We start from the raw sequence: 12,708 nt of genomic DNA on the forward strand, positions 1-12,708 counted from the left end.
CCAGAAAAAAATCTCTGCAGAAGACAACTGCTTATTGTTTAAAACATAGATCTTAGTATGCTATTGGGTCTTATTAGGGACTAAGTACCTGACCATTGATTTCCAAGTGACTGCCTATGTGAGCACTGCTCATCATGAACTGTTATCAGGTTTATTAAGTCATAATTTCTAGCTGCCACAGCAGCAAGCCATCACACATTGGAAATGGCATGTGTAGGACCATGCTGAAGGTATAAAGGCACTAGTAATTGGTATGAACAGGTAGTCTAAATCCTTTATCAAGTATTTCTCTGGCATTAATATATTTTCTTAAGCTCAATGTTATGGCCTCATGGGAGAGTTTCTATGGATGACTTCATTCTATGTCTTGGTGCAAGCCAAAAAATGGACTGCTGCTGCATTACAATTCACTCAGATGACCTTCACAGACACTTATGAGGAAGAATTCTCTCATTGGCCAGAGCCATAAACATCACACTTAGTTATCAGCTTTAGATGGATAATTGGTCATAAGTAAAAATAAACATGAATTCGTGGGCTTTGAAAAATGGCTTTGCTAGCTTCTTAGGGGTCTTGAAGATCAAAATTGAAAATTGGAGGAAAGTAGTCTGGGAGGGAAGAATGAGGATGAACCTATGTGAGTGGGCTCTAAGTGTGTAGATTTTTGTACTTCACAGCAATGCCCATCAGGGACCAAAAACATGGACTCTCTTTTATCAAGGTTAGTCTCATACCACTACTACAGCTCCTGAATGCTTGGTCTGTTGGCAGAAGGGAGTCATGCTGCAGCCTTGTTATGGTGCCATTCCTCAGAGAGACCACATGCATTTGGTGTCAAATCAACTGTGTCACACCCCTTCCTCTGAAGGGCGGGTAGTGACTTGTCTTTGTTGGAATTCATTCCTACTCCTGATATGAATTTTCCTTCCTTACCTGTATTCCTTCTCCCCAGACACAATTCCAGGGCACACAGAGTGTTCGATATATGGATATAGGATTCCACAAAGATTGTCTCTGGAATTAGAGACAAAAGTATTTACAGTGAAGAAGGTGGAATTTATTGAACTTACAGTGAAGAGGTGTGACAGTAGAGACATATCATGAGATCTGTTTTTCTGAGAAGCTTCCAGGCATAAACAACATTGGAATGGCATATATAAGCCTCAGATAAGAGACTGTTGTTGAGATTACACTCAAATTTGTTGAGATGGTGAACTCCAAAATGTAAAACATTCATTGAAACGACAGTGAATTTGTAATTTTGCATTACCAGTAGCTAAAATACTCACATATAGATAACAAAGAAGAGGCGAGGAATAGATTGGACTTTCTCCCCAACATTCCCATTGATTCACTTATGGATTTTGTGCTTCCTGCCCCAGCAATTCTAGGATTTACTATGATCTTGCTTGCTTATTATTTATTTATTTATTTATTTATTTATTACTAGTGGTTTATTGAACATCTTGGTTCTATGGCTAGAAGTATACTTCAGTTATGGAAAGCTGTTAGCCAGAATCTCTTTAGCTATTGCTCTAGCTTTGTGCTCTCTTCTTCTGTGACTTCAATTATGCTTGTCTTTTTCCTGTGTGTATCTAATGCGTGTCTTTTCTTTGTCATCTTTGCCAATTTAACTGACAACGAAAAGCTTGTTTTTTTCAAAATTCCTATTTGTTTATTTTAAATTCCTATTTGTTTATTTCTCTAAATAAGAAATAGGGTTTTTATTTTTAATTGGGCATTTTTTGTCTCTTAATTGAAAATGTGACTTGTTTTCTGCTTTAAATATATTCACTAAGTATAAAATGTATGTTTCTAATGAAACTTTCATTGACAAAGATTTAACATATTTTTCCCCCAAATTACTTCAAATTATGTTGACATTTTTTTCAATCTATAAGGTAAAGAGGTCTTATTATTGTCATAGAGTTGTAAAGTATGTCTGTTCTTTTGAACTCCCTGTGTATGTGCTCATTTTTCTACTTAGTTGTTGATATTTCTTTATTTTCATTTCTAATAGTATTTTGATTTACAAGGAATTAGTCTCGGTCATACGTGTTGCACATATTTTATAGTTTGCGATTTTTATTAATGTTCATTGTGGGGTTTTTGATATATCAAATCTAAAAATGATTAAGTCAGTCAATTCTATCCATTACATATCCATATATTTATGGCTTCTTTAATGTCATGATTTAGAGGCCTTACCAACTCCAAGATTATTAAAAAATCTTCACGTGCTTTTTTTCTAATGTTTCAAACTTAATCTTTGATCCAATTAAAATTTATTTTGCTTTTATAACTATATCTATGCAGATAGAAATTTACCTTTTCCTATGAATTTCATTTATATAGTAATCTATATTTCTTTAAATTATTATAAATAACTATTATTACAAATTATAATTTATATATATTTGGTTAATTTCTGGATACTATTCTGTTCCATTTATTCTTTATATATAAATATTTATAATTTAATATATACATTTTATACATATTGCACATTTTGTGTGTGTGTGTGTATATGGGGAGAGAGAGAGAGAGACAGAGAGCATGGACCAAAATATTTCACCTTGGAGCTTTTGTTATTTTTTTTAGTAAAGTTATTTCTGGTTATTTTTCTCTTGCAAATATTTCCTGTCTACTCTTACACAATTTATCTCCTAGTAACCTTTGTAGATTATTTTAATAATGATTATTTTATGCAATCAAAAGAAACTATTTCTAATCATCCTGAGCAAAACACAATTATTAGGAGGATTTGGCATTATCTGCATGTTTGGTAGTACATTTAGAGAAGCAGCTTCAGAAAATGAGCATTAGAAGCCAGACAGCATGAAAAACAGTCAAGATTATGCTTGTCTGGTAAAAACAGATGCTTGTTGACACTGAGTCTTCCCTGAATCATTGCTGCTGAAATCCACCATTATTTTACTATTGTGGTAGTCTCTTAACTGTTTGTCATTGTATTTCTCGCTTAAGATGTTAAATTAGACTTTATGCATTTTAGAATTTTTCTTTGTAGTCTGGATATTTTTAAAATTTAATTCATAAGTGTGTCCATTTTTTTGGTTTATAAAAATTTGAACATAATTTTACAATCTTTAATTTTTTTTCCCTCAACATTATGTTTTTAACCTTATATATATATGTACAAAATATTATTTAACAATTTAAATCATTGAATGTATTTCATCACACTAAAATATTATAATTCTCCACTCTCTCTCTATATATAAGTACTTAGGTTTTTTCCAGTATCTCTCTCCTTCAGTCAGTGCTGCAATATGTGTCATTTTGCACAGATGCTTATATATGTGAACATTTTACTAAGGGGTATACACACAGAGGATACATAGGAAGATAGAGAGAAACACTAAGTAATAGGGACTCTCACCTTTAATTTCTATACTTAAAGATCACCACTTGAAACTTACATCAGAACCTGTGGATATCTATAAAACTTATTCTATAAAATATAGTTGAAAAAGACTGTTGATGTATTTTGGGAAACAAATAAATTTATATAGGGAATAAATGAGAGCCTCTTTAAATATTTGAAGAAACATAATATTGAAGTGCTAATAGATTTACTCTTTAAATTACAGATGGTAGAAACAGTGGAGCATAGATTGAACTGTCTTATGAAGCAGTGGGCTCCTTGTGATTGGAGGAAACACTCTGAGGCAAGGTGATCATTTTTAAGATTGTGTGATTGTTTTATTAACAGAAAGTCAGGAGTTGAATACTTAAATACTTCCTTTGCTGACTGATACTCAGTTAAAATCAAGTAATCTTTTGCTTCGTATGTATCCACTAGCTGGCAAAACAAACAATTTTTTTTTCTTTTCCATTTCTGGAAAATTATTTTGTGAAAAATAATTACTCCCACTGGAAAGTGACCTAAGAGGTCTAAAGGGTGATTTCTTGCTTCACCAATGAAATCAATTTTCTAGAATGAGGTTAAAAGGCTTTATATTGTATTGCCTAAAGATATTGTCATTGCTCGGTTGAGTGCAAGACGATCAGAGCCCTCACCACCTCAGGACAGGACTTGAGAGGCTCGCTTCCATATGGCATAGTGTAAGGAACCAAGTTAAAATGCGTCCAGTTAACACTATATTATAAATATTTTCAGTATGAAGACTCATAGGAAAAAGTGGGAAACAGAAACAAACTAGAGGACACCAAACTGGAGAAAATAAGGAAGAAGTCAAAGACTTGGACAACTTTTCCAAAGTGTAAGTATTATACATTCATTGTGAACATATTGCTGCACTAGAGAAATAATGAACAAGATCTCTTATAGATGCAAAATCAGCAACTAGAAGATAGCAAAGTGGAAGTTATTGTTGTCTCAAATTGAAAACTCCCTCTGGAAGAACATTCCTGTTCTCCACTTCTCTGTCTATATCATTCTTCCACTGTACTGCTTTTGGGCAACCCTGGTAAGAAGAGGATCAAAATCTCATAGTCAGAGGAACATATGTTACAACCATTATCTTTCCCTTCCCTGACCCGTTTATGCTTTCTGTTCAGTGACTCTGTAGCCATTAGTTTAACAAATATTTATTGGCTATCAAAATTTGCCTCAAATGAAGAAAGGTGTAGCTATACACAGTAGAGTAATGGTCAGTAGGATATCCTTTATTGTTTGCTTCTAGGCTTATAGGTAATCAAGTATTATACATGAAAATAAAGACAAGAAAAAGTATCATGCTTATGATTTCAGAGTTCTATTGACACGTTGTATAGATAGATATTAATCTAACAGCAACCCTTTCATACCCAACTTGGTTTTACATGAAGAAGAGGGAAATCTTCTTATGGTGTATTTTGGGATCTGAAAACATTCCTGTCTCTGAGGTATAGTGGCAATGACAAAATGATTGATTCAATAATGAAGAAGCTTCTGGGTGCTCTGCAGACTGCCCAAGGAATTCAGACTTTTATAAACTCCATGTGTTTCCATAACCGCCTCTGCACTTAGAATTTTAGAAATGAAACTAGCTTTAGAGATAATCCAGTTCTATGTTTTAGGTTCAGTCACACAGCTAGAAAGTAGCAAATGTTACTTGTCTATACTATTGGGTAACTACCTTAATTATTAAGAAGAAAAAGAGATATAATGTTGAATCTGATCTGTTCTACTTGCATTAAAAAAATCGTAGGAAGTTAGTTTGGAGAGGAATTTCTAGTTGTTTCTTACATTTTGAAAAATAAGACTAAAAACCTTATCATTTGTTAGATATTGAAAAGATATAATTTGTGGGAAATTTGGATATTTTCAAAAGATATATTTTTCAAAGATAAGATGATTTTTGAAAAAGGAATAATACCACTAACATTATTTAACAATTTTTTGTTAATCATGTTTTCTTCTCTTTCTTCTTCCTTCTCCTTTTCCTTCTTTTTTTTCCTCCTCCTCCTCTTCCTTCTCTTGTTCCGTCTCTTCTCCCTCTTTCTCCCCCTTTGTCCTCTTGAGCACCCTCTTTCGTCTCTTTCAATCCCCACTCCCGTGTAAATGCCTGTTATGTTCCACTCTGAAATGTAACAAGTGACATCGCCATTTCACATGTTAGAAAAGGAGTTGATGGGTGCTGACGAGTTGATGGGTGCAGCACACCAACATGGCACAAGTATACATATGTAACAAACCTGCACGTTATGCTCATGTACCCTAGAACTTAAAGTATAATAACAAAAAAAAAAGAAAAAAGAAAAGGAGTTGAGAAAAGTCAAGGAACTGTTCATTCCATTAGAAATTTTAGGAGCTGAGATTGAATCCAAGCCTGTCCCACTTTAGAGCCCCACCACTCTGTTCTATCACTCATAAGATTTAGCTTTGTGCAGAAGCATCTCCCAGTCTACTATAGGAGTCATTACTACAAGTATACAACTTACTAGTAGTATAAACTTGGGCAATTTACTTAGCCTAAGCTTCTCTGTGCCTTAGTTCCCTCAATTTTAAAATGCATATTTGAACAGTAGCCACTCTGTAGGGTTATTTTGAGCATTAAAGGAGTACAAATGCATGCCACATGCTTAGGAGACTGCTTAGAACATAGAAAGTGCTATAAATGTTATTATTATTATTTTTTATATAAAGCACATTTTCTAGTATTTGCTGTGATAGATGTATGTACAAAATACTGTGCGGTTCATTTAAGTGGTAAATCTTATCACAAATGACATTTCAATTATGGAGTATTTTTTTACTGTAATTATAATGGTTCATTATTATTATTGTATAATGAGCTGGCATATATTCCATACCCATAGTAGTAGAATCTAAATTTATTTGCATGCTCTGTGTCAAGGAAAACTTTTGCTTAATAACCTATGAAAATAAATAATGTTTTATTCTATTAAATAATCATATTTAATAGGCTTTCCACAATGAATAGAATGCTATAAGCAGTCCCTCATGGTGTCAAATTTTATCTTTTTAAATTCATAACTATAGCTCTTTAGGAATTTTTTTACTCTTAGGAATGGGAATATCTTTCTTTTTCAATGTTTCTTTGCTACTTTGTTTCCCCTGCTCATGTATACACATGATTAGACATGCCAGCATTGCCCCAAATCTTCCACATGGAAACGAGATCCCATATGGAAACTTGTAGTTAGGTCAGTTCATGACTCATTGATCCATTTACATTCTTGAGTAACTTAGGTTTCTGCATTCTTCTTAAAATTACATATTTTAACCATATGTAAACATGGAAGCCCCTGAAAGTGTAGGATATAGTTCTTCAACATCCAGGTTAAAATGACATAATGAAAGCTTAGACACAGTTTAAATACTTTTTAAATTGGTTTATGGTTACCTATACAATTTTAACTTTTAAAATATATAATATTTATTATTTTGGTCATATCTAATTAACCTGGTTCTAACAAACCACTGAAGAATATGGAGGAGTGCAGAGCTTCAATTAGTATAAGGACAAATAAGTATCTGCTGTTTAATGTTGGATACACAGAGCTAAGTTAAAAAATGTTTACTGAACCACTTCAGGAAGGTTGTGTAGGGTTTTCTCTGGGACCAAGTGGCCACATGTGTTAAGAAAATGTCAAAAAATGTTTAATGGCTCATGTCTGTAATTCTAGCACTTTGGGAGGCCGAGGCGGAAGGATCACCTGAGGTCGGGAGTTCGAGACCAGCCTGATCAACATGGAGAAAACCTGTCTCTACTGAAAATACAAAATTAGCCGGGCGCGGTGGCAGGTGCCTGTAATACCAGCTACTCAGGAGGCTGAGGCAGGAGAATTGCTTGAACCCAGGAGGTGGAGGTTGTGGTGAGCCAAGATGGCGCCACTGCACTCCAGCCTGGGCAACAAGAGCCAAACTCTGTCTCAAACAAACAAACACATTTAAGAGGCAATTTATGTGCTAGTTAGCTTTTTTTTTTCTGAGAACTTCTTATGCATTTGAAATGAACCATATGAGATATTTCCTAAAGGACCATTCCTGAAATGTGTTACAGATTTTGACAAATTCAAGTTTGTCAGGCATGTGTAGAAAGAGATAAAAGACAGAAGAAAGAGACTGAAAACACATTCTTAGTTATTGTTTCATTTATCGTTGACTGGTCTTTATGTGACAGAAGGTGAACTTTGATTAACTGTTTGTTAAAAGGTTGAAAGGGAATGTTTTTGACCTTCAGAGAAACTTTCAGAGGGTCACCATTGGCTTTTCCTTCTCTATTATGGCAAATTGTTTCTATTGTTTCCCTTCCTTCCTTCCTTCCTTCCTTCCTTCCTTCCTTCCTTCCTTCCTTCCTTCCTTCCTTCCTTCCTTCCTTCCTTCCTTCCTTCCATTTTTCTTTCTTTCTTTCTTTTTTTTTTTTTTTCAGAGTTTCTCTCTTGTTGCCCAGACTGGAGTGCAGAGTCACAACCTCTGCCTCCCAGGTTCAAGAAATTCTCCTGCCTTAGCCTCCCAACTAGCTGGGATTACAGGCACCCACTACCACACCCAGCTTTTTTTTTTTTTTTTTTTTTTTTTTTTTGTATTTTTAGTAGAGACGGGGTTTCACCTTGTTGGCCAGGGTGGTCTCAAACTCCTGACCTCAGGTGATCCACCCGACTCAGCCTTCCAAAATGCTGGGAGGATAGGCGTGAGCCACCGTGCCCAACCGCTTTTATTGTTTCTTAAAGTAGTTTCAAGAACATTATGATTCTCAGTTCCACTTAGTCTTGTGTTTAAGGCTAATTGCATTAACGATTTGCTCCCGACCTACCATTGGTAATTTAATAATTATTGTTTCTTAGCACGCCCTCTCCTCCAGTCAGGCCGCTCAACTCACAGGTTCCTGAATAAAGTACATCTTTATATTTTTACCTTTGTATCTTTATTCCTGTTATTCCTTTTGCCTGAAATAACAGACTTTTCCTTCATTTTTGGCTAGCAAATTTCAAGCTTTTAAGAAGTTTTAGCACAAAAATAAAAGTTATTCGAGCTAAAACTTATTTTACCACTTTGGCATAATCTCTTTAATCTTATTAATACTTACGCTATTAAAGTATTGTCACTTATACTTTCCTGTTTCTGGTTTTATATTTTAGTTTTTTTTAGTGTGTGTATTTTTTTTCTAATTATGACAGGGACAGGGATTCATATCTAATCCTCTTTTTCATACTCTTTCAACTTTCATAGGAGTCATGGGTGTTAAATACTGGTCAATTGAGTATATATATAAATATAAATAACTTAATTAAATTGACTATATTTCTTTTGTTTATAAACTAGAGGTATTGTAATGCCAATCGTTGTGATATTTTACTGATTTCTTTTTTTAGGTAACCGCATATTGGATACATGGCTCGCACAAATGAATCGGTGGTGTCTGAGTTTGTACTGTTGGGACTCTCTAATTCCCGGGAACTTCAAATTTTCTTTTTTGCCATCTTTTCTGTAGTCTATGTGACATCGGTGCTAGGCAATGTCTTAATTATTATCATTATTTCTTTTGACTCCCGTTTGAACTCTCCTATGTACTTCTTGCTCAGTAACCTTTCTTTCATTGATATCTGTCAGTCTAACTTTGCCACCCCCAAGATGCTTGTAGACTTTTTTGTTGAGCACAAGACTATCTCCTTTGAGGGTTGCATGGCCCAGATATTCCTCCTTCACAGTTTTGTTGGGAGTGAGATGATGTTGCTCGTAGCTATGGCATATGACAGATTTATAGCCGTATGTAAGCCCCTGCACTACGGTACAATTATGAACCAGAGGCTATGTATAATTTTTGTGTCTATTTCCTGGGCGGTGGGTATTCTTCATTCTGTGAGCCACTTGGCTTTTACAGTGGACCTGCCATTCTGTGGTCCCAATGAGGTGGATAGCTTCTTTTGTGACCTTCCCTTGGTGATAGAGCTAGCTTGCATGGATACATATGAAATGGAAATTATGACCCTAACAAATAGTGGACTGATATCATTGAGCTGTTTTCTGGCTTTAATTATTTCCTACATGATCATTTTGATCAGTGTCCGACGCATGTCCTCCAGTGGGTCATCCAAGGCTCTTTCTACATTAACTGCCCACATCACAGTGGTGATTCTTTTCTTTGGACCTTGCATTTATTTCTATATATGGCCTTTTAGCAGACTTTCTGTAGACAAATTTCTTTCTGTCTTCTACACTGTTTGTACTCCCTTGTTGAACCCCATTATCTACTCTCTGAGGAATGAAGATGTTAAATCAGCCATGTGGAAGCTGAGAAACCGTCATGTGAACTCCTGGAAAAACTAAGATTGCTATGAAGAAGCATAATCCTGAATTAGAATGAAGATCCTCCAGTGTATCACAGTGTCATGCCAACCATCTTTGCCAGCGATATGGGTTGTTGAGTTACAGAATTGGCTTTTTGTTTTAAATCAAGGGAATTGCATCAAGTCAGTCTCTGATTCTATTTATATATAATGTTAACTATTTTTTTCATTGTTTATAATTCTAAAGTATAAATTGTCTTGAAAATATTTAGTAATACTTAAAATATTTTATAAAGAATTTAGAGATTCCAATGTGCATAAAATGTTATTGATGTTACTAAGCTTGTGATTCTCTTCAACTGAATACATGATACATTTAGACCTGACAATCAAAATGTACAGGCATACTGAATTTCTGATATCTTTACCCAATTTATTTATAACATTACAACATACACTGACATAGTAGAAAAAGTATTACATTTTACAACATGGATTTCACCTTGTTGTTATACATTTTTAGCTTTTCTTTATCTTATGTATTAAGTATTTTAGCAATTTATCATTTGGTTATATTTGTGTATTTATAGTTTTCCCTATTTACTGTTTTGTTCCTATATTTTTTCTGTTTTCCTTTAGATTATTTGACACAAATTTTTGCTTTCTACAAAATTTTCTAGGTATTTGGTGCCATCAACAACATATATATATATAAATAAATATACATGTGTATATATGTGTGTGTGTATATATATACACATATATATGTGTGTGTGTATATATATACATTTTTCACAAGCCTACTTATTTTTAAAGTAGAATAAATTGGCTATAATGAATTCCACATTATTCACAGAAAATTTTAAATATCTTTGAAACTGTTTGCAAATATGGCAGATGTTGAATATTTAAGTTCAAAGAAAAAGTTAAGTATCTAAAAAATATAAATGTACAGAATGATACAAATCATTTGCTACTGAAGACCCAAACTGAAATCTATTATTTCATATTTGTTTGAAAACAGAAGAGCGAAAAGTAAAATGTATGTACCTCTAATACTAGTGATTAAAAGCGTCTGTTAAGTATAGTTTCATTTCCCAGCTAAAAGTTTTCTTATGTACTTCTCCCTGAGATTTGCATTATCAAAAGTTCTTGGAATAGAAAGACTAATTGTATTCTATAATAACAATGAAAAAAAGAACTACTTTATGGAAAATATAAAGCCTGTGATTGTCACCACTCTAGATTTGTATTTTAATTACAAGAGTTATGTTAGTGGCTATGTGTACAGATATTAACTCTGCATGCTAAGTCCTAGTGGAAGCAAAATATTAGATATAGATACACAGTCCTGTTAAATCATCATACTGTTTATGTTTAGCTGGTTTTTTTTTTTTTTTGAGCTTCAGATTATTTTTGGTCAACTTCATTTGTACACTCTCAAACATAATGACCTGTTAAACTTGACTACCTGTTATATTTTTCATATGGTGCCAAAAACATTTTGGACACACAATAAACATGAAACTAGTGATGATATTTTTGGTAGTATTATTTTCTCCTGACCACTAGTGAAAGTGAAAAGGTGTTGACTATATACTTCAAAAATGAGGTCATTTCACTGCTCTCATTCTCAGTATTCTCATATGTAAAATAAAGTTGTTAAAAATAGCTATTTTGCAGCAACTATGTGACACAAGAGGATATAATGGAAATAAAGTCACCTTGTGAAGCATAAAACATACAAATAGCTTTAGTGCTATTACTTTTGAAAAGGTAATTCTGCAGGCACCTGGATGGGTATGAATTCTGTGCAGGTAGACTTTTGCTCCTTCTGCCTGTCAAGTAAACAAAACTGATGATGTATGGGAGCACTCTCTCTGTTTTCCCTTATTAAAATGTACAACTCTAAATTTAGAATTTTGCAGTGATCATTTATTAGCACCAACTTAGAAACCAAATTAAATATATTCAATAAGAAATAAATTTACACTGTGTATAAAATATATTATCAGAATTATACAAATGTGAATTAACCCTTTCCATCAAAATCTTAGTATCAAATATGGCAGAAATTAAATACAAATAATTAAAATACAATCTAGGTTTTGAAGAATGTCATAGTGGAGAAATGTACTACAGAAATGAGAAAGAAAACTGATTTCTTACTCCTGAAGTAAAAAAGACATGGAAAGAATAGATTTGGATTTCAATGTTTGGATGTTGTATTAGTTTACTAGGGCAACCATAACAAATTTCTACAAAATGGGTGGCTAAAGAAAAAGAAATTTATTATGTCACAATTCTGGAGACTACATATTACAATTAAAATATGTTTCCTTTAAGATTAAGAATGAGACATAAAATATTATTATCACGATTTCTATTCAATGTGCTGAAGATTCCAGACGGTATGAGACAAAATAGCAATAAAATATACACTTAGAAAAAAAATATTTTTAGAAAAACTTTTTCTCTGTATATATGCATCTATATATGCATTTCTGTATATATGTAGAAAATATTTTAAGCTATTAAAATTAGTGCATTTAGCAATGTTGTTTGATAACGGTTAATTTTTCCCAAATTGATCCATATATTTAATGTAATCTCAGTCAAATTTCTAATAATACATTTGAGCAAATTGACATGCTGATTCTAAAATTTATATGGAAATACAGAGGCAAGAATATCCAAAGAAATTTAGATCTTTAGAACTATAAGATTTGTTATGAAAGACCCAGAGTAACAACAAAGAAAAAAAGTTACAGCATATACGCAAATGAAAAAGAGAATGGAATAAACCATGAAACCACAAGAGTAAACACAAGAGAGGAAGAAAGAAACAAAGACCTATAAAATAACTAGAAAACAATCAACAAAATGGCAATAGTAAATCCGTGCCTATCAATAATAACCATCAATATAAATGTATTAAATTCTGTAATTAAAAGACAACAAAATGTATTTTAAAAACATACAACTATA

The 12,708-nt window shown here is 33.2% G+C and overlaps 1 protein-coding gene across 1 annotated transcript in view; it reads left to right on the top strand.

Annotated features, from left to right (window-relative positions):
- The window catches only part of LOC105499210 (olfactory receptor 4K1), a 43,561-nt gene extending 33,648 nt beyond the window's left edge, over positions 1–9,913 (top strand). The window contains exons 3-5 of the mRNA XM_024786895.2: positions 3,612–3,694; positions 4,142–4,244; positions 8,806–9,913. Coding sequence (XP_024642663.2) covers positions 8,825–9,760 — 936 coding nt within the window. The 5' untranslated portion in view covers positions 3,612–3,694; positions 4,142–4,244; positions 8,806–8,824 and the 3' untranslated portion in view covers positions 9,761–9,913. The remainder of the gene's footprint in view (positions 1–3,611; positions 3,695–4,141; positions 4,245–8,805) is intronic.
- Positions 9,914–12,708: the final 2,795 nt, after the last annotated feature.

Source organism: Macaca nemestrina, chromosome 7, assembly GCF_043159975.1.
Source record: "Macaca nemestrina isolate mMacNem1 chromosome 7, mMacNem.hap1, whole genome shotgun sequence".
NCBI lineage: Eukaryota > Metazoa > Chordata > Mammalia > Primates > Cercopithecidae > Macaca > Macaca nemestrina.